Source organism: Mus musculus, chromosome 4, assembly GCF_000001635.26.
Source record: "Mus musculus strain C57BL/6J chromosome 4, GRCm38.p6 C57BL/6J".
NCBI lineage: Eukaryota > Metazoa > Chordata > Mammalia > Rodentia > Muridae > Mus > Mus musculus.
In genome coordinates this window covers 129,239,671-129,267,318 of record NC_000070.6, presented here as the reverse complement: position 1 = coordinate 129,267,318, position 27,648 = coordinate 129,239,671, and the positions used below count along the sequence as shown (strand labels likewise).

The 27,648-nt window shown below is 50.6% G+C and overlaps 1 protein-coding gene and 1 long non-coding RNA gene across 3 annotated transcripts in view; one reads left to right on the top strand and one right to left on the bottom strand.

The window, feature by feature from the left end:
* The window catches only part of Gm12976, a 44,258-nt gene that overhangs the window by 16,342 nt on the left and 268 nt on the right, over positions 1-27,648 (bottom strand). The gene's annotated exons all lie outside the window — the stretch shown is intronic.
* C77080 (expressed sequence C77080) overlaps positions 5,915-27,648 on the top strand; it is a 41,827-nt gene continuing 20,093 nt past the window's right edge. The window contains exon 1 of one of the 2 annotated variants that reach the window (NM_001285867.1): positions 5,915-5,988. Coding sequence is in view for 1 of the 2 variants with exons in the window: in NM_001033189.3 (NP_001028361.1) it covers positions 18,973-19,198 (226 nt within the window). In the remaining variant the exon portion in view is untranslated. Of the gene's footprint in view, positions 5,989-18,875; positions 19,199-27,648 lie in introns of those variants that run through there. The other variant, NM_001033189.3, reaches the window with a different exon arrangement.

Here is a 27,648-nt window from a genome sequence, read left to right as displayed (position 1 = left end):
AGCAACTATGGAAGGAAGGGGTGACTTTGGCTTAGGCCTAGGGTACTGGCCATCATGGTGGGAGCTATGGCCTTGGGGCAGTGAGGCAAGTGCTCTCTCTGTGTCTGCTGGCAGGGAGCTGGGAGAGATGGGATGCCTGGGGCTCAGCTCACTTTCCCTTTATTTTTTAGTCAGTCCAGGTCCCCAGCCAATGGGATGAAGCTGCCTGCGTTCAGGTTGGGCCTTCACTATCCTATTGAAACTCTTCTAGAAACACTCAAATAGAGGCACTCAGAAGTGCGTTTCCATGGTGACTCGAAATCCCATCAAGACTGCAACAAACATTAGCCACCGCAGAGTCTTTCCTCTTTGCCCTGAAGGGTCCAGCACAAGACTACCAGAGTAGAATTTCAGACAGAGTGAGTGTGGTCAGCCAGGAACCCAAGGGCAAAAGGCCACAGCCCCGCAGTGTGACCTATGCTTAGAACCCTTGAGAATTCCCATCACCTGAACCTGCTGTCGGCTGTGCCTGGGTTTGGCTCTCTTACACATGAGTCTATTTTTCCATTATTTTGGCTTTTTGAGACAGGGTTTCTCTATGTAGCCCTGGCTGTCCTGAAACTCTGTAGACCAGGCTGGCCTCAGAGATCTGCCTGCCTCTGTCTCCCAAGTACTGGTGTGCGCCACCACCTCCCAGTGGGCCTGCTTTTTCAAGTCCTGAGGTATCAAGAGCACTTGGAACTCTCTGGTACTGCCTGTAATCCCTGACCCCATGTGCACACACACACACACACACACACACACACACACACACACACAGCCTCTGCCTGCAAGCTGTTCCTCACCGGAGCCTTCTCCCTTGCTCTCTCCCTCCCAGAGTATCTCATATCCAGCTCCATGGTGGCTGCCCTCCCCTGACCGTGGTCTGGCCTGAAGGGTGGGGTAGAGGTTGAGGGTGTGTACCCTGAGTCTCTTGTTCAGGGGACCTGGGTGGAGCCTGTCCTGCTCTCTGCTCCAGCCTCTGGCTCCAGTCTTGAAAGGCCTCTGCCTGCTGCAGCAGCCTGGGGTGAGTGAGCTCTCCGCGCTACCTGACTGTCATGGATCTGCCTCCCAAGTTTTCACTAATCTCTCTGTCTCTGGCTCCTCCATCTTATAGTATGTGCCTGAAGAGAGGGCAAAGCAGTTGGCATGCCATAGCAAAGACTGGTGAATTTCTGAGCTGAACCCAGGGCTGCTCTTCCAAGTGTCTTATCTGGGACGGGAGAAGCTAAGGGAGACAGGGCTTGATCTGGGAGCTAGGGAAGCTGCAAGGGATGAGGCTGGAGGGGGTGGGGCTCTGGTGGGGGGTGGATCTCTGGTGGGGGTGGGGCTCTGAAAAGGCTGGGGTTGGGGTCGGGTGGATAGGGACTCAGAGAGATCCTAAGTAAGAAATAAGATAGGCCAAGCTAGGTGGGATGTTCTAGTCATACTCCATCTTGGATTCCAGAGGGTACTCCCCTACTCAGCCTGACTGTGAGGAACAAGACTGGGTTCCCTGGTGTCAAGCAGTCCTCCAAACAACTCGGGGAGTAGGGGTTGGGGTGGGGGACAATGAGAAACCAGGATTGCTGGCATAGGATATGACAGGCCACACCAAACAGGCCTGAGCACAGCATCTAACTATGGGGCCTTAGGAGCTAGAACAGAGGCCTGGAGTCATCCCTGGAGATGGAGAAGGCCTGGGAGGCCAAGGAGGACGTGAAGCCCTGCCCTGGGTTTCCCTGCTCTCCTGATGGTTGGGAGGGGACAAGCAGCTCTGTCACTACAGATTCCTGGGACAAGGCTTCATTATTAAGGCAAAGCTTCCCTCTTGTTAAATGTCTCCTCTCAGGGCCTTCCTCCTTCTGGGAGCCTTCTGAAGCCAGCATCTCACTTAGGACTAAATCCCTTCTTATTGGTTATCTCCCTTTGAGTCTACCCAAGCCAGGGTTCCCTTCTGTCAAGAGTCTCTATCCTCTTAGGGAGTCCCAGGTCCCCTCACAGAGTCTTGTCACCAGAACTGGAAGCACCCCTGAGCTGAGATGTGCAGGCGCCATGCTGATTCACCTGTGCAGAGATCTGGCTCAGTCCACTCTTCCCATTGCCTGCAACCACTGCTCATTTGCATTCATTTGCATAGGGTAATTTAATATTCAAATGCTCATGTGTGCTGTTTGCATATTTCCCATATATTTTTTTACTGGGAAAACACACAGACACAGACACACAGACACACACACCCTCCCTTTCTAGCTCCCCAAGGTGTGATTCTAACTTGTAGAAAACCTTGATTGACACCTGCAGAAAAGACTTTTTATTTATATTTATTTATTTTATTTATATGAGTACACTGTCGCTGTCTTCAGACACACCAGAAGAGGGCATCAGATCCCATTACAGATGGTTGTGAGCCACCATGTGGTTGCTGGGAATTGAACTCAGGACCTCTGGAAAAGCAGTCAGTGCTCTTAACCACTGAGCCATCTCTCCAGCCCTCAGTTCTCTCTTGACTCAGAAAATGCTACAGAATCATGTGAGTCGAGGGTTCGAATGTTCTTTTTCACTTTTCAAATATCTGTGAAATAACAAAACAAAACAAAAAAAAAATGAAAAAGGAAAAGAGAAAATCATGACTCAGGCAAGTCTCAGAATATGTCTGAAGGTCACACAGCGAGGGTACATTTGTGACTACTTTATATACAATTAGATCAGTCCAAAGTTAATGTTCTGGATGGGTTGGTCCTAGGGAAGAAGAGAGATCTGCAGAGACTGATGTATGTGTGTGGGACAGCTTTACTGGGAGAAGGGCAGTGACATGGCCACTGTCTGGCTGGATGTTATGTCCAAGCACAGCTGAGGCCCCTAGAGAAGGCTGTTGTGCAGCCTAGAGAGGAGTCAGAGACCCTGGTGTGATGCCTTCCTGTCTCCAGGACCTGGACACATCTTTCCATGCAGGACAATGAGAACACTATGTCCCCGTGCCTCCTTCAGAGGACAGGATGGTGGGAAACCTCTGCCAAGGCTCTTCTCAGCATGGGGGGATAGAGGGAGGACAAAAATGATGTCAAATAATCAACCTGTGTGTGTGAGAGAGAGAAAGAGAGAGAGAGAGAGAGAGAGAGAGAGAGAGAGAGAGAGAGAGAGAGAGAGAGAGAAAGCCAAAAATCAGGAGAGTCAGAGGAATAGAGGGGTAACCCACTGGCCAGGGGCTTGGGTTTCATGTCTCCCTGCACACAGAGAAAAGCCTTCTGGTCCCTGCAGTGTTGAGATGGAATCCATGGTCCTCATCTACATTTCCATCCATCTGTCTTGAGCCCTTCAGACGATGCCCACTGTCTCTGAGTTACCCTAAATACTACTTCCTCTTTTATAGCCACGTGGGAGAGGGCACACTCACAGGCTGGCTCTCCAAAATGCTGTGCTCTTGAGCAAGCCACTCTGTCACCTGCACCATGGAGACAATCCACCCAAGTGTTCCCAGGCTTTTCCCGAACGAACATTAACGGCAATCACAGCAGCAAAGGACCCAGGCAAGTGGGCGAGGCAGCCTGGCCAAGGTTGTTGCTACCACGCCAGCAGCATCTCCCAGCCTGCCCCACACAGTTGGCAAAACCCTAGGATTCAGTCAGGAGAGTTTGTGGGGGAGGTGGCCTCTTCCTTCCTGCCCCTTCCAGCTGGGTATCAAGATCTGAGACCAGATGTGCCACCGAGTGACTCAGCTCTTTCCTGCCTGGAAACTCCTCCCTCCTGCCTCACTGGTCTGGGCCAGGGAGAGTGAGACTGCAGACAGGAGTGGGAGGGGCCGGTCCTGGATAACCTCAGGGGAGCCGTGGGCTGGGGACAGTGGAGACCGGGGCTGAGGCCTGAGGACAGCGTAGTTAGAGGCCTGCGTGTTGGGGTAGAGGAGATAGGATGGACGCTTTCCAAAGATGAAGCTGTTCCTGTCCACCTGTGCAAAACAAGAATATTCGAGCGCATTACCTCCTACTCCTGCCTGCGCACATCCACGCCAGTCTTTTCCAAACCAGTCCAGACCATCTGTCCTGCTCTCCAGAGCCCACGTAGTCACAGGGCACTTCCTTCCTTCAGGTCCTTTCCCAGCCAACAGCCTCTACTTCCTAGTTTCCCACAGCACAGGTCCCTGATGAAGGCTGCTGCTGTGCTAAAGAGGGTTGTTCCCTAATGTCCGGCTCTCCTGCCACACCCCAGATCCCTCAGGGGCCCAGAGACCTCTGATCTGGCCCTTCTCTGAGCTCATCTCCCCCATCACCTCCCACTTTCCCTCTTTAAGGTATACGTTTTCTATTCCAGTCTTTTCCTTGACTACCATATGCAGACAGGATTAGGGATGTGGTACCTTCCAGATGGAACTGAGTTCAAGTCCTGAGCATGTTCCTTTGGATCTCCTATAGCCCAGGCTGGTTGGTTTTGAATTTGCTATATTGCCAGGACTGGCCTTGAATTCTAGATCGTCATATTTCTGCCTTCCAAGTATTGGCTTTTTTTTTTTAAAGATTTATTTATTTATTATATGTAAGTACGCTGTAGCTGTCTTCAGACACTCCAGAAGAGGGAGTCAGATCTCCTTACGGATGGTTGTGAGCCACCATGTGGTTGCTGGGATTTGAACTCTGGACCTTCGGAAGAGCAGTCGGGTGCTCTTACCCACTGAGCCATCTCACCAGCCCCCAAGTATTGGCTTTAAAGATGCACACTCCCACATCTAGCTAAAGAACCCCATAAGAGAGGAGATTTTTGTTTGTTTGTTTGTTTGTTTGTTTTAGATGTAGTCTCATGTATCTCAAGATGACTCAGGACTTACTATGGAGTCAAGGCTGCCCCTGAACTTCTGACCCTCTTGCCTCCACCTGCTGAGTGCTGCCATTACACGGACTAGGCCCAGGCCCAGTTTATATGGTCCTATTATTCCACCCCAGGGCCCTGTGCATGCCATTGCCTCTGCTGTTTCTAGCTATGTAAGTTTGAGGAGTTAGTTTAATCTCGGAGACTCAGTTTCTTCCTCCATCGAATGGGTTGATGCTTTCTGCCTCCTGGGGACTCGGTGCCACAGAGCACATTCAGCTATACACAGACATTGCCTGAGCCTGGGCACACAGTAGGTCACCAGTGAGTGGGAATTGCAGAAACACTCTGCTCCTTTTTTCCTTCCTATCCATTTTTTCTGGCCCTGCCTCAGACAGACTCTTACCTATGGGGAGTGCTCCGCTGGATGTCTCAGTGACACATCAGATTCTAAATGCCCCAAAGCACTTAAAACACTTCAGCTTCTTTTAATGGCTCAGGCCTGCTAGTGCTCCGCCATCTTCAGCCCCATCCAGCCCTCAGGGATGTTAGATGTTCCTTCAGCAAGCACTCGGTGAAGAATCACAACTAGGTACAGGGGAAGACAGGTGTCGGAAATCATTATCCCTGCCCTTAAGGAACTCAGTCTGATGAGAGAGGCAGACAGACAAACAATATAATAAGATAATTGGTCCATTAAAAATTTATAAGGAGGATTGGGCCAGGTGTGGTGGTGCGAACCAGTAATTCCAGCACTCAGGAGGCAGAGGCAGGCAGATCTTGGAGAGTTTAAGGCTAACCTGGTCTACATAATGAGTTCCAGCCTAGTCAGGGATGTATGGTAAGACCCTGTTTAAATGGGGGTGGGGGTGGGGGGATTGCAGCTGGGCATGGTGGTGCATGCCCTAAGTCCCAGCACTTGGAAGGCAGAGATTCAAAGCTAACCTGGGCTACATAGTTCCAGGCTAGCCAGGGCTACACAGAGAAACTGTCTCAAAGGGGGAAACAAAACAAAAGCAATCAATCCTACAGAGGACATTGTGCCTTAGGAGGAGTGTCTAAGACTGGCTGAGTCAATCCAGGAAGCCTTTTCAGGGAAGGCAGGAGGTGCCCTGGCACTTGCAGGAAGAATTGAAGCTGGACAAGTCGGGGCGAGGCAGAGAAAACATCCCCAGGCATCTCTGTGAGGTCTGAGAGAGCAGGGATTAGCTGCTCACTTTCATTCTCTAGCGAGCTCTGGTGGGGTGGCATGGGGGAGGGGGGAGGCATAGGGGAGGGGGAGACACGGGGGAGGGGGAGGCATGGGGGAGGGGGAGAGACAGGGGAGGGGGGAGGGGACAGCAGCAGCAGCAGCAGCAGCAAGCCGGCAGAGATGCAGGGGGAGAGTTTTGCTCCTTTGCTTTAGAGGAACAGAGAACCTCCTGCATCCTGGTTAAGTACTCGCTGAGTGAGTCGTGAGATGCAGCTCTAGCCTGCCAGTGTAAACTGAGGGCCCCAAGGTGCGTTCTCGCTCTGCTGTGCCTAGGCTGTGCAACCCTGGGAAGGTCAGTCAACCACACTGAGCTTCCATGCTCCATTTGTCAAATGGAGATAATAATAGGCCCCCTTGGGACGCTGGGGAGGGTTGGATGAGCTAATGGGAGGGAGAGTGCTGGATAAAGACAAGCTGTTGTTATTGTAGAAAGTCCACCAGGGCAGGCTGTGTTCCAGCCACAGCCCCACCTCGAAAATGGCTTCCCTGAGCCTCCTCCAAGTCTGGCCCACATCCTCCCTGGCTGTGGGCTGGGATGCAGGATGCAGAGGAAGGATGCACATACACACCTGTCTTGTGGATCCTGGCTACTGGCTGTGCGGCCTGGAGCCAGTGGCTTTTCCCTCTGAACACCATTTTCCCCAAGGACAAAACAGAGCTGGAAACTCAACCCGCAGGGCTTTGGGGAGGGGAAGGGTTCTGTAGTAACTCTGTGTGACCAGTAACTATGGACCATTTCCTGAGTCCTGTCTCCAGTCACCACCTTTAGGTCTAAGGACCACACTGAGCAGACTGGGAAATGGTAAATATTTAATGATGCATTGGCTGAGAGATTCTACTGAGGGGTGATGCTGCAGAACCAGAAGGCATTTGCCTCCCCCAGCAGGGACAGCAAGTTTTCTTAGGACCTAGGGACAGCCTCAGCCAATTCCTTAAGGGACCGCACTCTATGACTTTCTGAAGGTGTCAGCTAGCAGGGACCTCAGGACATCCTACCTTCCAACATGTCCTCCAATTCTCTCTCCTTCTGACACTCAAGGGAGAGGAAATAGATGGATATTCTGTCAACAACCATTCTCTGAGCTCTCACCACTGTGCCAGGCCTAGCTGTCACAGCAGACGCAGAGACAAAAGACATGAGACATTGGAACTTCAGGCCCTGGGGCCTACCTGAGAGAACAATAAAAAAACATGCTTGCTCATTATGATTGCGAGTGTCTTGACCAAGGACCTGGGAAAAAGGGACTCCTGCTCTCTCCAGGCCTTCATTTAACTGCCTGGAAAATGGGAACAATACCTCTACAGTGCCACTTGGAGATTAAGGGAAGCAGTTCTACGGGGCAAGATCTTGACTGAAATCAGAGGGCTCGGCAGGCACCAGAGGGGCTGGGGATGTAGTTCAGTTAGTTGGTAGAGTATTTGCCAATCATTTGAGCATGCCATGCGTGAAGCTCTGGGCTCCATCCTCAACCTTGTATAACGGGGCATATCTACAATCTGAACACTCAGAAAGTGGAGGTCCTGAGGGTTAGAAACCCAAGGGTTATAAACTCCACTACCATGAGTTCTAGGTTCAAGGCCAGTCCTGAGTACCGGAGAATTTGTCTTAAAAAAAAAAAGAGATATGTGATCCCAAAGGATGAGAAATGCCAATCAAAAAGCAAAGCTAACTGAGTGATGCGGCTAAATTGTGAAGAATTCTGTGTACCCAGAAGACTTGGAAAAATGCTACAAAGAGCAAGAAGAGGCTCAGGCAGGCAGCAGAGGAGCAAGCTCTAGTTTGACTAAAGCCCCTCTGGGGCAGGGTAGAGAATGGATGGAGGAAGACAGGGGTTAGGACACAGAGGTGACTGGTGTAATGGTCCTGGGGGGTTGGAGCTGTGCATGTCATTCCTTAGTCATCTGAATGCTGCGCACCTACAAGGCAGTGTGATTCAAAGATTCCCTTCCGGGGGATGCGTCACTGCTTAATAGGAATGGACAGGAAGGGACAATGGCACTGGCCAAAAGAACCCTCCCGAGGGATCAGATCCAGGGCTCCAGGCCTCAGAGGGATCCTGCAGACTGGGAGGCTGTAGGGAGCTTCCTTTCCAGCTCAGAGATTTTGCCCCTCCCTCCCCATGGCCCTGCAGGCCTGCATCCCCTCCCCTCTGTGCATTTGTATCTCTGTGGCTGGCTGCTGGCTGAGGCAGCAGAAACAGCATTTTGAAGTGAACCAGATCCAGATAAATCCAAACCCTGATTCTACTACTCACTAACTAACCTTGGTCAAGTTTCTCATCCTCTCTGAGTCAAGTTTTGTGCAATACGTTCAGATTTGCATGTATCTTTACGTGGTAAGGAGGGTGTACAGGGGAAGGCTGTGAATAGAAACTGCCTGGTAACACTAATAGTGGACAGGCTGCAGTGGGCAACTGTATCAAAGAAGCATTTCTAAAGTTAGCCATCTTTAATTCTGCAGTGTGTGTGTGTGTGTTGTAGGCACGTGTGTTCAGGTATGGTACATGTGCCTATGCATGTTGAGGCCAGAGGCCAATGTTGGTGTCTTCTTCAATTGCTCTCCTCTCCACTGTGTTTTTGGACACATATATGATCTATCACTGAACCTACAGGACAAACTGGTCACAGAGTAGATGAATTGGCTGGCTAGAGAGTCCCACCACCTACCTCTTATCCCTAACACTAGGATTACAGGAACACCTCTGGGCCTTGACTTTAAAACAAAATCAAAAACTTTTTGTTTTTGTTTGTTTATTTTTATTTTTTTAAAGATTTATTGCCAGGCAGTGGTGGCACATGCTTTTAATCCTAGCACTTGGGAGGCAGAGGCAGGCAAATTTCTGAGTTCGAGGCCAGTCTGGCCTATAGAGTAAGTTCCAGGACAGCCAGGGCTATTCAGAGAAACCCTGTCTCAAAAAAACCAAAATAATAATAATAATAATAATAATAATAAATAAAATTAAATTAAAAATATGTTTATTTATTTTATGTAAGTACACTGTAGCTTCAGACACACCAGAAAAGGGAATCTGATCTCATTACGGATGGTTGTGGGCCACCATGTAGTTGCTGAGATTTGAACTCAGGACCTTTGGAAGAACAGTCAATGCTCTTGTTTGTTTGTTTATTTATTTATTTTGTTTTTCCAGACAGGGTTTTTTTGTATAACCCTAGCTGTCCTGGAACTCACTTTGTAGACCAGGCTGGCCTTGAACTCAGAAATCTGCCTCCCGAGTGCTTAGATTAAAGGCGGGTGCCACCATGCCCGGCTTTAGTCAGTGCTCTTAACCTCTGAGCCATCTCTCCATTCCAACCAAAAACTTTTTAATGATTTATTTTTATTTTATGTGCATTGGTATTTTGCCTGCATGTGCATCTGTGTGAGGGTGTCAGATCCCCTGGAACCGGAGTTACAATTTAACCTACCATGTGTGTGCTAGGAATTGAACCCAGGTCCTCTGGAAGAACAGTCAGATTTTTGAACTGCTGAGCCATCTCTTCAGCTCCCTGGCTTTCTTACACGGGAGCTGGGGATTTGAACTCACGTCTTCACTCTTGTGCAGCAAGTGCTTTACCTCAAGTCAGCTTCTTAGCCCTTCGGCATTTCTTCTGCCTTCCTTCCTTTTCTCCCTCACTCTCTTCCTTTCACCTCCCTTTTTCTGTTCTTCGTTACACTAGGCAAGCTCTCTACTCTGTAGCCCAAGTCTGGATGTTTTACACAATCATAGTTGTATAAAATAGGGATGAGACTACCAACCACACAGCTTGCTGGAAGAGTTTTAAAAAGATCTGACAGATAAACATCCTTTCATGCTGTCTGCTGAAAAACTGGCGCTCGCTCACTAAGGATTAGCCCTTTCCTTCCCTTCCTGGACCTGAGTTTTCACTTGTTAACTGTTTGCATCTTTGTGTCTGTGTTTGTATAATCAGCCCATGAATGTCTCTGTGTGATGTTTATGGGCTACTGAACATGTGAATGTATGTATTCAAGATTTATCAATGAATATCTATACATCTGGGGATGTGATGTGTGCGATTATGTCATCTGGGAGTGCCTGTGTCAGTAGATGGAGTGGGTGTGCTGGCAATGTGTGTGTGTGTGTGTGTGTGTGTGTGTGTGTGTGTGTGTGCATCCGAGTGTTTCAGAATGTTTCTGTTGTGTTTACACATGTTTAGATGTCTGTCTTAGCATATCATGTGTCTGGATGTGCCAGTCTGAATCACTTTGTATGTGGGTGTGTCCCACAGTGTTTATCTCCCACTGTGTTTGTCTAAGTCTCACTGTAGATGGAAGGCTGAGGAGGTCTCTGAGTATCCTCCTTGATCTCTCTCCCTGTGGTGATGGGCAGGAATCTTTGCTCCCAATAGCCCAGCTTAGAGAAAGCCATGTGGAGGTGTTGCCCTCCTAGCCTTGCCCTTGGGCACAGGGCCAGCAGTGGAGTGGTGTCAGCAAACACCTAGAGAGGGGCTCCTCCCACACTCCCTACAGGAAGCATTTCCAGCTGACAGCTGCTCACAGCCCTGTGTCCGAAAGTGCTGACCCCTGTCCATGGAGAGCAGAGAGCAGAGCCAAGCCGGTCTGCTCCGCAGTTCAGGAAATCCCTGCTCTCCCAGGCCGGGTCATCATCCATCTGCCTGAGCTTCGTGTGCTTCTCAGATAGTGTCAGACAGTTGGGGGAAACAAAGCCTATCTCCATGGCAACACGCCTCTGCCTTCCAACTTGGGCAGTTTGGTGGTTTCATGGGGCCCTAGTTGGGCCCAGCTCTGGGATGGGGGTGAGTGGAGGATGAGTTGAGAAGGCTTCTGTACATGAGCTGCACCCTCACACCGACATATCCAGACACTTCCAGCAGGGAAAAATGTCCAGACAAGGCAAGCTCCACGCTAAGGACACGAGCAATTAGCAATTTGGATGTGTGTGTGTGTGTGTGTGTGTAAGTGTGTGAGTGTGTGTGTGTTGAAAACAAGGTTGGCAACAAGCTCCTTTTGTGACACTTGGTTTCATTCAACCATTTGAGACCACACACACACACACACACACACACACACACACACACACACACGTGCACACTCAGTTTGTTTGGAGGACACCAAATTGACTTGGCAGGTAAAGGTGCTTGCTCTGAAGCCCGAGAGCCAGAGCTCCAAAACAAGAAGCCACAGAGGAAGGAGGGAACCAACTGACTCCCCGAAGTTGTCATCTATCATTCCACTCTGTGCTCCTCCACCTCAACACTAAATATGAAGAAATAAAATAAAATCAAGGGGGCTGGCGAGATGGCTCAGTGGGTAAGAGCACCGACTGTTCTTCCAAAGGTCCTGAGTTCAATTCCCAGCAACCACATGATAGCTCACAACCATCTATAGAATGGGATCCAATGTCTTCTTCTGGTGTGTCTGAAGACAGCTACAGTGTACTCATATACATTAAATGAACGAATAAATCTTAAAAAAAAAAGAAAAGAAAAAATACCTCGCTCTCCAGCCCGCCTTTCTTTTTTCCTTTTCTTTCTGTTTTACTTCCTTTTTAAAAAACTTTTTTTATTATTTCAGGCCCCACTTGCTCTGGCCCTGCTCCGGCCATATTTATTTCATATATGTGGGTACACTGTCACTGTCCCCTAACACAGCAGAAGACGGCATAGGATACCCATTACAGATGGTTGTGAGTCACCATGCAGCCACTGGGAACCAAACTTAGGACCTATGGAAGAGCGGCCAGTGCTCCCAACTGCTGAGCCATCTCTCCATCCCCTTCCTTCCTTCCTTTACAAACATCTTTTAATTTTAGGGGCTGGACAAATGGCTTAGTAGTTAAGAGCACTTGTTGCTCTTGCAGAAGACCCAGGTTCAGTTCCTAGCATTCACACGGTAAATTGCAGCCATCTGTAACTGTAGCTCCAGGATATCCCCTTGCCTATGCCTATGCCCTGAACAGCTACAACATCCAACATTTCTTTCAACTTTCCTGAGCACGAATGTGGTGCGTTACACACGTGCAAGCAGCAGAACACCCATGTCACAGGCTCAAGATAAATTTTATAAAATGTTTTATCTTTAATTGTGTGTGTGTGTGGCATGTGAGCACTAAGGCCAGTGACCTCAGAGGTCAGAAGGGGCATCGGAGCCTTCTGAAGCTAGAGTTCCAGGCAGTTGTGAAGCATCCAGTTTGGCTCTGGTCCCTGTGAGGACGATGCATATTCTTTTTTTTTTTTTTTCCGAGACAGGGTTTCTCTGTATAGCCCTGGCTGTCCTGGAACTCACTCTGTAGACCAAGCTGACCTCGAACTCTAAAATCTGCCTGCCTCTGCCTCCCAAGTGCTGGGATTAAAGGTGTGGGCCACCACGCCCGGTGCATATTCTTAACAGTACAAAAAAAAAAAAAAGATATTTTATGTATGTGAAGGAATGTGTGCTTTGTGGTCCCTGTCAGGGTCAGAAGAGAGTGTTTGGCTCCTTGGAACTGGAGTTACAGATGGTTATGAGTCACCATGTGGATGCTGGGAATCAAATTAAGGTCTTCTGAAAAAGCAAGTTGCAGAGTGTGGTGGCTCATGCCTTTTTAGCCTCAGAACAGGTCTCTCTCTCTCTCTCTCTCTCTCTCTCTCTCTCTTTTCTCTTTTTGAGAAAGTGTTTCTTTGTGTAGTTCTGGTTGTCCTGGAACTAGCTCTGTAGACCAGGCTGGCCCCGAACTCACAGAGATTCAAGTCCTATGTTACCACACCCAGCTTTAAACTTGGCTGGTCAGATGACAAGATTCTGGGCAGAACCCAGAATAAAGCTGACATTTCTACTGTTCCTGCTTGTCTCGGAGACTCAGCATTTCCTAATTACTGGCTAACACAAACTGTTGCGGAGATAAATTAAATACTGACACTCATTTAAAACCGTAACTACCACCTATAACTCATAGAGTGTGGGATCTTTAGGACATTAAAATGCCATTGCTGCCCCTGCTGACTCACAGTATGGCCAGCTGATATTATAAGGTGGTCTCTCCTCTTTCCCGACAGGGTGGTTCTGATTCAGCTGGCCTTGGGTTCCTGAGCTGCCTGCCTTTGTTCTCAAGGCCTGAGGATAGGATACAAGCATGTGTTACTACACCCAGACAAGGCTAGAAAGTCTAGGTTTTTTAAAGTGTGTGTGTGTGTGTGTGTGTGTGTTGCGCAGGCACATATGTACCCTGGCACCTCTGTGGAGGCCAAAGCACAGCCTCAAGTGTCATCCTTGCCCTTTACCTTGTCTGAGGCAGGGTCTCTTCTCCACCAATGCATCTTTGCCAAGGCTGTCTGGCTCAAGATCTTCTGTGGATTCCCCTGTCTCTATTGCCCTTTCTCTTGTAGCTTCCAGACTCTCTACACTGTATCTGGCTTCACGTGGGTTCTGGGGAATCCAGGCTCAGATCTGCATCCTTGTACAGGAGGCTCCTTACTCCCAGAACGAACTCCCTACCCCTAGCATTTTGATTTACTAAATAAAATTGATTCATATAGAGTATTTTTTAACCGATTTTATCCATCAGAAATGTGGGAGTAGGCTGATTGTGGAGGCAGGGGGACCACAAGTTTGAGGATAACCTGAGCTACACAATGAGACTATGTCTCCAAAAATAATAGGGGCTAGGCAAGGTGGGTCAGCAGGCCTGAGAAGTTCTGTCTCTACAACTCACAGTGTGAAAAGAAAAAACCAAGTTCTGAAAGTTGTATTCTGACCACACACGCTATGGTATGCATACTCCTGCACGCGCACACACACACACAATAAATAAATAAAATTAATTAAAAAGTAAGGAAGTCAGGTATGGTGGAACATGTTTGTGACTCCAGCATTCAGGAGGCTGAAGTGGGAGGATTGAGGGTAGCCTAGGATATAAAGTAAGTTCTAGGCTAGCCTGAGCTACAAAATCAAACAAAAAGCAAGAGCTGCGAGGGCTGGAGAGCTGGCTCAGTGTTGTTCTGGTAGAGAACCTGAGTTTACTTTCAAGAATTCACAAGGGACAGCTCACAACCCACACATTCACAAGGGACAGCTCACAACCCACACATGACTGTAGCTTCCAGGCATCGACACCCTCTCTGGGCTCCCTGGGCAGATGTACATACATTCATATGGATAAATACACATAAATAAACATAAAACAATTATTGAGGACCCCGTAAGTGCTGGGTGGTGGCGATGTACACCTTTAATCCTAGCACTCAGGAGGCAGAGGCAGGTGGCTGAGTTAGGGATCAGCCTCATCTACAGAGGGAATTCCAGGACAGCCAGGGCTAGACAGAGTAACCCTGTCTCAAAAACACAGAAACAAACAAACAAACAAACAAACAAAAACAAACAAACAAAAAACAAACTAGAACAACAACAGGAGAAGAAAAAGAAGAAGAGAAAGAAAGAGAGAAAGAAAAGAAAAGAAAACACATAAAAACAAAACCCTACAAGGCCTGAGGGATACAGCTCAGCTGACAGAGTACCTACCTAGAACTTTCAGGTGGGAGGGTGGCTGTTGGTTTTCTCTTCAGTACCAGGGGAACCAAGAGGGACCGCAGACACCTGTAATTCTAGCACTTGGGAGGTGGAGTCAGGAGCATCAGGAATTCAAGTTGAGTCAGGAACTCAAGGTCATTTTCCTCAGCTACATAATGATGTGTGTGTGTGTGTGTGTGTGTGTAGGGGGAGGTGTAGAAATCATAGATCTTTTTTTTTTTTTTTTTTGGTTTTATGAGACAGGATTTCTCTGTGTAGCCCTGGAACTCACTCTGTAGACCAGGCCGGCCTCGAACTCAGAAATCCACCTGCCTCTGCCTCCCCAGTGCTGGGATTAAAGGCGTGCGCCACCACGCCCGGCCATAGATTTTGAAAGAGGAAAAATGTTGTATTTCTAAAAGAAAGGAATCCTTGAGCGCTCGCGCACGCGCACACACACACACACACACACACACACACACACACACACAGTATGGATTGAGACTTGAACTCAGGGCCTTGGTAGGCTGACAGAGCTGTATCCTTCCACACCCAGCTTTTCTTTTTTGAGACAGGCCTCCTTAGGGTGACCTCATCTTAAGTCATGTTCCTTCCAAGGAGAATAGCTGGATTACAGGTGCCAGACAGAACACCAACGAGACCAATAATTACTCTCTGTACTAAGGGAATGAAAGTCGGTGGTTGTGGAACCCAGAGCAGGTGTGCAAGAGATAGCCACCTCAACAATAAAGGGAACCACTACCCATTCCTCAAAGGCGCAGCAGAGACTTCCTCTTCTCTCTCTGCTCTTAAATCTTCTTCCTCCTTTCCCTCAGCTTCTTGCCAGCCGGCACCAACTGGGAGCTGGGCACACCTCCTTTGGGCCTCGTACCGCTGACCAAGGGCAGTTACTCCACCTCTTATCCCAGAAAGGGGTGGGAGGGGCTGAATGGGTGGAATTAGTTTGGGGCTCTGATTCTAAGAGATGCAGGGAAGATCAAAGAAGACCTCAGCGGGGAGTTTGTTTGAAATGTTAACAAAGCCGCTCGAAGCCAGAAGCCTAGGAGTAAAGGACACGGGAACGTTGGTGGAGGGAGGGACTCTGCGGGGTTCCCTTTCCCACGGTTTACTGGGGGTCCGCAATTTAGCAGGACTTCTTTGCCCTGCACTAAGACCTCAGCCCTTCCCATTGGTCCAAAAGCCAACAGGGGAGGGGGCAGGCACTGGAGCGCCCTCCCCTTTTCTTAGTGTCCCACTGAAAAGACGGAGGGCTCAGTCACACCATGGCCTGGCTGAGGAGTCTGTCCTGGAGGAAGAAGCCGGGCCCAGACAGAGACAAAGCGGGTGCCTTTGGGAGACAGCTCTTCCAAGCAACTGTCTTGAGCTTTCCAAACGTGTTAGAGCAAAGTTAGAGGGCCCTTGGGCTGCGGGCCCTGAGTCTGGTTATTGCAAGTTCCTCTCTAGGGACAGGCTGGCAACTTCCTGCTGGGTCAGGTGACAGCCTGGCTCCAGGTTGGACTTTGTGCTGGCATTACAGGGACTTCTGGGAAGTCAGTGCCAGGTCCTGCCGATGAAGGGAGCTCAGCTGAGCAATCCCAAGTGCAGGGGAAGCGCGGAGTTCCCGCTGGGGCGCAGGCTGGCTCCAAGACTGGGGAGGCTGTGTACTGCAATGAGGAGGGGGGAAGGGAAGGAACACAACCTTGACTTTCCTGTACTCGTTCCTTTCCCTAGGAATCGGGGCTCCGTCCGATCTGTGGGTTAATTCCTGGGGACTCTGGTGTGAGAGGAGCCTTACCTGGATTTATGGAGTCACACATGACCCTGAACTCTCAAAGGTCCTGGGCTAGTTAGAACACCCTGTTGTCGCCCCACCCACCGGGGTTCTCCTAAAGTTCAGGCTGGGCCTCAAACTCACTCTGTAGCCCAGGATGATCTTGAACTGACCCTTCTGCTTCCATCTTGTGAATGCTGGGGTGACACGCCACACTACCACACTGGCTTATAAAGAGCTGGAGAGCTGGGGCTGGAGAGCAGGGCTCTGTGCTTAGCAGCAAGTACTCTGACTGCGCTACTAGCCCCATTATTTTCCTGAAGCCTTTTCTTTCTCTTCCATTTGTGCAGTGGTGAACCCAGGGCCTCAGACATGAGAGGCCAGCACTCTACCATTGTTCTATAACCCCAGCTACAAACTCATGGAGAACACTGATTCCCTTTTTAAAAAATCATATGTGTTTATTATTATTATTATTATTTTATATCCCGACTGCAGTCTCTCCTCCTTCCCTCTCTCCCTCCCTTCCTCCCCTCAGACCCTCCCCCCTCCATCCATTCTTCCTCCATTTCTATCCAGAAAAGGACGGGCCTCCCGTGGACATGAACCAAATATGGCTCATCAAGTTGTAGTAAGACTAACCGTCTCTCCTTATATTAAAGCTGGACAACTCGATATGAAGGAAAGAATCTCAAAAGCAGGCAAAAGAAAGAGTCAGAGGCAGCCCCTGCTCCCAGCTGTGCCCTTGCTCCCACTGTTAGGGGTCCCACAAGAAGATCAAGCTGAGCGACTGTAACATATCTTCAGAGAGCCTGGGTCAGTCTCATGCAGGCTCCCTGGTTGCTGGATCCAGTCTCTGTGAGCCCTTACAAGCCCAGGTCAGCAGCTTTTTTTTTTTTTTTTTTTTAATGTACATTGGTGTTTTGTCTGCATGTATCTGTATAAGGGTGTCAGAGCCTCTGGAACCACAGTTACAGATTTGTGAGTTGCCACGAGGGTGCTAGGAATTGAACTTGGGTCCTCTAGGACAGCAGCCTGTGCTCCTAACCACGGGGAGCAATCTCTCAAGCCCGAGAGCAACACTTTTTGCAGCCAGGCATGTTGGTAGTGGTAGCAGCTTACATAGGTCCACCATACGATGACACGAGGATAGTATGATGGCCTTAAAGATTATACAGCCAAACTCTGCCACAGGAAAGAGAGTACTGAAAGAGTGGGTACTGGTGGTTAGGAATAAAGAACACTCTCCTGACCACACTTTCCAAAGGCCAGGGCAAGGACAGCCGCCTTTAGATCTCCAATCCAACTTCCTCTCCTCCTGCTGGGAGCAGCTGGCATTCAGAAAAGACTTGTTTATACATGTAAACAAACAAACAAAAAGCCAGAGTATTTGTCTTCCCACTTCTGAATGCATGCAGACTTATTTTATTTATCCCTTTGCCTGAGGCTCAGCATGGGTAGTAGGTGATCTGCCTTAGGGCCCAGGTTCACCACTGCTGGGAGCCTTGGGGCCGTTCAGGGACTGGAGCAGGTCAGATCACTCTGCACTGAGGTCCGCTTACAACCTTAGAGTGAGGTCTACTGCGTGCCAGGGCAGATTAGGCTGGGTGATCAGGTCCTGTTCCTGTCCTAATGCAGACTAGGGCCCCGGGAGAAAGCTGTGTGACAAAAGTCAAGTTGATGATGCTAGACAACTCTCAACTCTAACTGCGGGACGTATGAACAAGACTCTTCTGGGGGCCGCGGAGGTTTGCTAGCCTCGAGGCAGAGATGAGCATCAGAATGCTGGCTTTGATTCCCTCCTGGCCTCACTCTCCCTTCTGTCCTAAGGGGGAAACATTCCCTACCTTGCTTTCCTCGCAGCTTATAAAATCAGAGATATAAAAGGGCTTGGTCAGCTATAATACAGCACGAGAGGCCGGCAAGGAAATGAACACAGCATTTTCCAGACTTCTAAAGGCTTTCCCTTAACCAGCTTCTCCAGGCACACACTTAGTCGCCTACCTCAAGATCCACCCTTATTTATCGTAGTTGAGCATCTCAGTAGGAAAGCCCGAGTCTTACTATAAGTGCCCTGGGGGAATCACAGCCTCGTTAAGGGTAAACTGAGGCCTGAACATCCCACTCTAGGTACTCAGGAATGAATCAGAAACAACCAAGAACAGAGCAATTGCTGGAGGCTTCCCCCCCACCCCCCTCCGGTGGTCCTGAGCCAGGGGAATACCTGCCACAGGTCCCAGGTGTCTGGGAAAAAAAGTCTTTCCCCAACCATAGGAGACACCGGGTGATCCAAAGGCCAGTACCTCGCTGCCCTACGAATCCCGAACACCCTCGGGGTTTTTCGAGAGACAGACCCTCGAGGATCAAGGAGGGGCGGGGCGAGGAACCTCTACTCTGCAGCCGGACCTCGCCCTCGGGGCAAGGCCGGCGGGGAGGGGCGCCTTGCCGCTGCGCTGCTACCGTCCCCCCCCCCCCCGCCCCCGACGGCCGCTCCCGCCGCTCGAGCCCCGCCCGCCCGGCGGCCCCGCCCGCGCTGCCCCCGCCCCCGCAGCGATCGCTCAGCCTCCGCCGCCCAAACTTTTTTCTCCGGGCGCGTCTCCGGCGGCGGCCGCCCCCGCGCATGGGCGCCGCGCTGCAGGGGGCCTGACCCCCGCCGCGGGCACCGCGCCTCCCCAGCCCCGCGCCATGGCGGCCCGCGCGCCCCCCGCCGCACCTGCGGCCGACGAGCCTGGGAGCCCCGGCGGCCCCCCGCGCAGGAAGAAGTCCCGCTCCGGCCTCCGCCGTGCCTTCAGCTGGCTGAGGGGCAAACGGCGCAAGAAGAAGGCGGCCGGGGCCGAGGGCGCCGAGTCCACAGCCTCGCGGGCTAAGAAAGCGGACGACAAGGCCAAGCGGGCCAAGGGCAAAAGCCGAGGTGAGCTGGCCTGGCACCTGGGTCGAGCGCGCCCATGGGTGTGGCAGGGTGGGTCCCTCTGGTGGGGTCGGCTGTAATGTGGACGGCTTGTCTCCTAGGCAATGGTTTTGGGGGAAGTGAAGAGCCCAGGGCACCCCAAGATAGGTCCTGCGCCGCTCCAGGGGCACAACCTATCCAACTGTGAGAGGCAGAGACCCCCATCTGGGCAGGGATCCCCTAGTTTACGCAGGAAGTGCTGGCTGGCTGGCCCTCCTGGTGGAAAGACACTTTCCTTCTCCTAAGTTGTGCCCTCTGCTGAGTCAAGGGGTCAGAGATTTGACACTGGCCCAGGGCCAATGGGAGAGGCAGGTGGCCTTGGGTCTTGGGGTGTCGGTCTCTTTGGGTCTTTAAGGTCAGCCTACTCAAAAGGAGTTCTTTTTGCCCTCCAGGTAGATCCTGGTTCCAGCTCCCCAAAGTACTCAGCTTGGAGTCCTTTGCTTGAGGTTGTTACCAGTGTTAGCTTTTCCCATCTCCACACCCCGCACCCCCCCTCCCCTCCCTTACCTGGGCCAAACCACAAACATCCACCTCCTGAGGTGGTGAGATCACCTTCCTGAACCAGAGTCCTCTCCTCATCACTCACCACTCTCCCTAGTCCCTTGTCCCCCGTAGTAACCTGCTTGTGTTGAAAATGGAGAAACTGAGGCTCAAGTGAGGTGGAGAGCCTTTGCCTGTGCTGCTGTGCCAGGAGAAGTCAGCAGCTGCTTCCTAGTGTTTGGAAGTTTTGAGCCCATGGCTCTCCCTGGACTCTAAGGGGTGGGAAGCCTGAGAGATGGGGGAGATGGGGAAGGAAGAAACTGGGAGCCTTATATCCCTGTTAAGGTCACTGTACTTTTGGCCACTTGTTTGGCTTCTCCCCCATCTCCTGTTTCTGTCATCAGTTTGGTGGGGAGACCTTTAGTCTCTGCTGGGGCGGGGGGGGGGGGTAGAGGCCAGCGGCTGCTGGAAGTTTATCTTCCTATACTGCCAAGCTAAAGTGCTGAAGGTGAGGGAATGGCCTGGGTCAGGGCCCATCCCACCTAGCTGTGTTTACCTTCAGTGTCCTTTAACTGCCTCTGGCGAATTAGAAGGAACTTTAGGGGTCAGGAAGAGGGTGGAAAGCCTCTTGTACGATTGCATCCGGCAGATCTTCCTTTTGGATAAGGGCCCTGCTCCCTTGCGGCCCAGCCACAAATAGAAATTTGGGCGCTGGGACTGAGATGAGTGGGCCAAGCCCCGAGGGAAGATTTGCTGGAGGCGTGTTTTCCAGGGTTCTGCAGCCCCTAACTGGAGGGGAGTGTGTCCCAGGGTTTCCCACTGGCATTCAGGGTGAAGTCATTCCCTTCCGCCTTAAGAGAGCTTGTGTCAGAAAGACAGCAATACAGGTTGTGGTGGTGGTCGGATGGTCAGGCAGGATAGTGGCCCAGTGGGATACCTTATGGGAGTGGATTCTCTTTTTCAGGCGAGCAGGCTGCAGGTACTGAGTGGTAGGTTAGCACTGAACCTCCTGGGGTTGGCAGGTCAGTGGCCTCGCCTCCTTCTCTCTTGTGTTGGGTATTGAGTGGCACTGGGCTTTCTGGGCAGCAGGTCGGCCTCACAGAGTCCACGTGCATGGGTGACACCCTCTGCCCTGAGCTGTTGTCTTTCCAAGTGTGCAGGTGGCCCCAGGTCCTTCTGAGGGCAGCCTTGTTCCCTTTTGCTTCAGCCTCCAATTGTTCAGATTGTGTCCCTGTCACCTGCCTGGCCCAACTTCTTTTCTGTTTATTAAGAGAAATAAATCCGATCTCTCTAATCTCCACCGGCCAGGAAGGGGAGGCTGGAGGCTTAACTCTTTCAGGGCAGATGACCATCAGAATGGATCTGGGGCGGGGGGGGGGATGGGGGAAGGAGGGATAGACCAGGAGCCTTTCTGGAAGGACCGAAAGGCCTCTGTGGGAAGCTCATCGGGTCCATTACACCCTCAGAGCCAGAGATCTAGAGACACAGGTCTCCACTTCCCTTGCTGCTGCAGTCTACCCCCCCCCCCCCAATTCTTCCTCTCACAGCTCTAACAGAAAGGAGGAAACCTGACATTGATGGATTACTCTAAATGTGTCAGGAGACTTACATCCATTCCTTCACTAGATCCCATTTGCAGAGCCGGGCATGGTGGCAGCACGCCACCAGCATTGGAGTTGCTGAGGCAGGGGAATAAATTTGAGGCCAGCCTAGGCTACATATCAATGCTTGGTCTCAAACTGAGGGGTTGGGGTTGGGGAGGGGGAGGGGGGGATCCCATGGAAAAAAACTCTGAGGCTTAGCGAAGGTGAATGAGTGATTTGACCAAACTCAGATTTAAATTCAGAGTCAGATGCCTCAGGAAGGAGCTGATCTCTCCAGAAGACAGAGAGGAGAGTCTTGAAGATCTCCTGCAGCCCACTCTCCGGAGAGGCAGCCCAGAGAGAATCGAGAGAACAGGGTAGAGTGGGCAAGGATCAAGAGGCAGGCAAATGAGTTTAATTCTGGTCTCACTGTGAGCTCACAGCGTCTGTCGGTGCCTCCTAGGAACGAGAGGGGACCTTTCCCTGGACACAGCCATGATGCCCTGGGAACTTTTCCCGAGGTTCTCATTAGGGATGATATGAAACTCACAGCAAAGAGAAGTCACCGTGGAACACAAGGGATTGGTAGATTGTGCTTATAAGCTTAGTCCAGTCTGGCAAGAGTGGGTTCGAGTCTGGCAGGAGTCTGGCCCATGGGAACAGTTCTTCTGTCCCTCTCAAGTTACAGGGCACAGGCTGCCCACTCACCCATCCATGCCCGCCCTTCCTTATCTGTAAAAACAGGGCGTTCGAGAATCCAATTAGATAACGGACATTCGAACCCTTCGTGAGCTGTGGAGCTCGTTGGGTGGTGGTGGGCTTCCCATGTGTGGTGCCCAAGACTCGGGAGTTAGTTCAATTCATTTTAATCCATGTTTTAGTCACACCCGCATGCCGAGATTCTGACTGATGTGGAGTCAAAGAAGGTGGAGTCTCCCCTTGTCTCACAGGAGGAGGCAGACAAAAGAGGAAGTTGAAAAAGCAAAAGCAAACAGGAGTCTATATTTTCTGTAAAGATCACTTGGACAAGTAGGTAGGGATGAAGTGTTTCTGGGACTGATGCCAGAAAAGGTCCAGTGGCCAACCAGGGAAGACTTCCTGGAGGTAGTGAGCAGTTTGTGGAAGAAGGGAGTTAGCAGGACAGCTGACCTGAGTCAGTCAGGCCCGGCTTTTCCCTGTGTTTGGAGGAACAGTGGAAAAAGTCCTCAGGATGCAAAACAGTTGCTCAAGGTGATGGGTATACTGAGGCCAAGACAGGTAGCGTGGGGTTAGTGATGCGTTCACGCAGCATGCATGAAGCCCTGGTTCTGATCTCTGTGTCCCTGTGTCCCTGGCACAGAATGAACTGGGTGTGGTAGCACACACCTACAAGCCTAGAACTTGGTAGGTATGGGCAGGAGGTGTTAGGAGTTCAAGGTCATTTCAGCTACGTAGGGAGGTACATAGGCCAGCCTGGGGTACAGCAAACCCTGCCCCTGTCTGTGGAAGTGATGTCTGTAGAAAGGCCATACTTTCCAAAGTCATGTGACGGCAGATGAGTTTCTAACTGGAAAGTCTGTGAAAGAGCTTTGCAAAGGACCAGCTTTGGGGAAGAGGTGTGTGGGCCTTCTGGGTCCCTTGGGCAGTGATAGGCTTTGACACTGAGGATTCAAGAACTCCTTTTCCCTGCCAAGCCTAACAGAGGTCACCCTAGGAACGCCATGCCTTCCACTTGACCACTCACTTCCAGAGGGCTGTCCTCGGTATGAGTTTGTAGAGTCTAGGGTGGGCTTTTGTTTGTTTATTTTTATCTATTTACCTAAAAAAGATTATTTATTTATTTATTTATTTATTTATTTATTTATTTATCTATTTTTGGTTTTTCGAGTCAGGGTTCCTCTGTGTAGCCCTGGCTGTCCTGGAACTCACTCTGTAGACCAGGCTGGCCTCGAACTCAGAAATCCGCCTGCCTCTGCCTCCCGAGTGCTGGGATTGAAGGCGTGTGTCGCCACTGCCTGGCTTGTGCTTGCCTTTACTTTTCTACCCAGTGAGCTCCTCTTCATCCTTTACGGCCCCACTGTCCTCATCTTTGATGCTCCTAGACTTTAAAGCACTCTGCTTAGGAGACTTCAGTTTAGGAGAATTTGGTTTTGTGATCCTCTTTCCTTTGGGTAGGTGCCTCTGCCCAGTGTTTTAGCTTGGGGCCTGGCCCATGTAATGGGCACAGGGTTCTGTCTGCTATAGTAGAGTGGTTTTTCACAGAGGAGGCAGGCAGTTCTTCTATGTATCCTCTAGTCCTTGTGATGTGATAGGTATTGCCTGCCTTGAGTTTAGACAGAAAAGGAAGGCTTCACTAACTCTCTTTTCTTTTCTTTTCTCTATATATTTATTTATTTATTTAATGTAAGTACACTGTAGCTGTCTTTAAGCACTCCAGAAGAGTGAGTGAGATTATTTATTTATTTATTTATTATATGTAAGTACACTGTAGCTGTCTTCAGACACTCCAAAAGAGTGAGTCAGATCTTGTTATGGATGTTTGTGAGCCACCATGTGGTTGCTGGGATTTGAACTCAGGACCTTCAGAAGAGCAGTCTTAAACACTGAGCCATCTCTCCAGGGGCATGCCAGCCACTGAATGGGGTTGAAGACAGGAGAAGTCTCATTCTTGAGCCTCAGAATCTGAGTGTGCGAGCTGGGAACGAAGAGTCATGGAACAAATAAGGAAGGGTTGGGAATCCAGATGAGAGGCCTGGTGGCATAGGACTGCAGTCCCCGCACTTGGTTGGTTAGAGGCCGGGGTGTGTGTGTGTGTGTGGGGGGGAATGTGTGTGTGTGTGTGTGGGGGGTGGGATCAGGAGTTTGAAGTCATCTTCACTACAGGGCAAGTTGGAGGCCAGCCTGGGCCACATAAGATCTCCCTCCTCCCTCTTTTGATAAAAACTGAACCAAAACAAAAAGGCACTACAGAGATGCTTTGGGGAGATCAAGGGCAGCTTCCTGGAGGTGCCATGCGCAGTAGTATTGAGGGGTGAGAGGAAGGGGGAGTCACTGGGCAGATGGGCGTGGCTGGGGTTGGGGCCAGCTGATTGGCTGGAGTTCTGGGGGTGGGGGCGATATCTGAATCTCTATACTTTACTATCCAGGGTCCCTGAGGACAGAGCCTGGGTTAAATGGTTCTGCCCTTGGCCCTGCCCAGCATAGGGTCTGGCACTATGTGACTTCAGGTCATAGGTGATCCAGCATGGGCAGCTTTAATCCTACACAGTCAAAACCGATACCATAGGGAACATGTTCATGGTACTTAGAGACAGGCCCAGAGAAGGGGTGACTTGTTCAAGGTCCCGCTTCTCGGGGAAGCTGACCTGAGCTGACTGGATGCTTTCGTGGGACTGGAGCCCACCCCAGCTGGGGCCAGGCTGACTTTAGCTTCCCCCACTCCTTTGTTCAGACTTCAAACAGAAAAGCCCTTCCCAGAGAGGTGCCTCTAGCAGGGTGGGAAGAGCAGGAAGGAAGCCAGGAGGAGCTGAGGGAACCTCCCCTTCCCTCTTTCAAGACACCTTCAGGCCTTGTTCCAGGTCTCTTGCCTCCTGCATGCATGCAGCCTTCTGCTGCAACCTCCCTCAGGCCTGGGAAGAGCCTGCAGTCTATGGTGGGCTGCCCCCTTCCTGAATTCCCTGTGGAAGCAACACTAGCCACAGGATCTGCGCAACTGGGGTAGCCTGAGCTGTGACCAGGAAAATCCACACCCTCCCACCCCCCCCCCCATGAGGCTCTTGTCAGCAGCAAGCAGAGCAGGGCACCCTTCCACACCCCTGGAAATCCCCTCTCCCCGAATACTCAAAGCCTCTCAGCTGCTCCCGGCTTGTCACATGCTGAAGGACTGAAATGAGAGGGAGCATTGTATAGTGTTTGGCCCGAAAGGAGCATGGTGGGGTGGGGAAAGTGGGGACAAGTCCCCAAGGCCACCTCCAGCTGCTTGGCTGAATTCGGGAAGGAAGGAGGTGAAGGCAGCTGCCTTGGGCTGGGGGAGTGAAATCTTTCCCCCTTGCCTCCTGTTAGAGCGTGCACCGTGTGTGTGTGTGTGTGTGTGTGTGTGTGTGTGTGTGTGTGTGTGTTCCCACTGTTCCCGGGGCTGCTCTGCAAAGGACTCCTTGCTCCTCTCACAGGGACCATAGAGGCACAGGGACAGCTCTGCCTGCACGGGCACTGAACCTGAATCTTGTGGCAGAGCACATGATACATACTAGGTCCCAGGGAGTGGGAGGAGACAACTGGGCTCTGCCTTCTGCCTGGTTATCCTGTTCTCTCCTGCAGGGTTCTAGCTAGGTGGAAACTTCACCACTGTTCTGTAAGCAGGGGTGGTGTCACAAGGTACCCAAGGCTAACCATGCGGTGCACATGTCACATCTGCCTGTACAAATGCATAGCCATATTAATGCCCACCATACTGGTCCCCTCTTACTCCCAGATCACCCTGCCTCTCCCATAGTTGGCATCCGGGGGCCAAATCTCTTCTCCAGGGTCCTGCAGCAGGTGCAGCCTTTGAAACAAAAAGCACCTACATGCACGTGCCATTACCACTACCCCCACCAGTGCCACCACTCTCACTTCCAGACAGATGCAAGAGCTGTTACTGCTTCTGCACAGGCCTCGCCATCTCCATCTTCATCTGATTCAGCAGCACACAGGGCACGTCTGCTAGGCTGAGCCTCGGTCGCCCAGGGTGATGCATACACACACAGTTCTTATCCTTGTTGGTATTTTTGTGGTTAATAAGGCAGACACCCAAATAACTCAATGTCTTAAGAAAAGTGCAGGGGCTGGAGAGGTGGCTCAGGGGTTAAGAGCACTGACTGCTCTTCCAGTGGTCCTGAGATCAAATCCCAGCAACCACATGGTGGCTCACAACCATCTGTAAGGGGGATCTGATGCCCTCTTCTGGTGTGTCTGAAGGCAGCTACAGTGTACTTATATAGAATAAATAGATAAATCTAAAAAAAAGAAAGAAAGAAAGAAAGAAAGAAAGAAAGAAAGAAAGAAAGAAAGAAAGAAAGAAAGAAAAGTGCTAGGCTAGGGTACTGGGCAGTCCTGAGGTGTGATCAGCAAATCACAGGGCAGCATTAATGTCTGTGGAAGAACAGAGAACTGGGCCAGAGAGAAGGGCACATGGAGGAGCAGAGGGTCAAGCAAAGCTTTGGAGATGAGAAGGAATCTTCCAGGCAAAGACAGGAGTCAGCAGATGTATGTGGAGGTCAGAGGTCACCCAGTGGGAGTTGGTCCCCTTCTCCCATGTGGATCTTGGGAGTCGGACTCAGTTGGCAAAGCATGTCTGTCAGCTAGTGCTTTTGCCCGCCTGCCCGCCCGCCCGCTCTCCTAGCGTTGATACAAGATTCTATTCTCTATGCAGATCGGTGCATACTGCTTGGTACACAGAGCATGTCATGTCAGCTCTTCAGGGACAGCACTGTTGTTAGCTTTAGGTTCTTAGTAAGAGAAGGGCCTCAGGGAAGGTTGAGTGTCCTGGAATTACTGGGCACTCCAGCAGGGTGGTGCCATAGAGAGAGAGGCTTGCTCAGCTGGTAGTGAGAATAAGCCATTCCACTAGGAACCAGAACCAAGGGCTTCTGGACTCTCAGCCTAGTCTGAGGGGCCAGGCAAAGGGCCTTGGGCAGCCTAGAAGTCTTTGAGAAGTGGTAAGGCTTAGTGAGGGTCTTGGAAAAAATAGAGACTTGCATGAAGGGCACACAGCTCTACAATGCGATACATGGGTGGCTTCAGGAGTTAATACCTCCATGCGCACACAAACAGCAAACAATTATAGTCATACTCAAACACAAAAGCATAGTCTTATTGATAAACATTATGCATATATATGTATATTTATATACACAGACACACACAGAGAGACAGATGGTTACAAACTTAAATACAAACAAATCAGTGATATTCTGCTATCCTGAGTGCAACAGTCACAATGCTAACTAAATATGCAAAAGTACACATGCGGACATGAAAACAGGCTCAGTAACACGAACACGCGCTCAACACACGATTATACTAGTCAGAGACCACCCAGATGTTTAGACTGGAGTGTATACGTCATGTCCACCTATACAAATACATAGGCATGGTAATGCTCAAAGTTACACAGGCATTCATCCTTCAAGGTCACACAGAGACCGATAAACAGAAAGGCAAGGGAAAATGTGGGTACAGGTGAGTCCGGGTGTGACTCCTAGCTCCTTGAATATGGGTCGGTCAACCTGACATCAAGGGACTCTAGTTTTCCCACTGGTAAAATGGATATGACAGAAGTACCTACCTTGTGGAATTATTTTGTGGATGAAGTGAAACACCGCATGAAAGCAG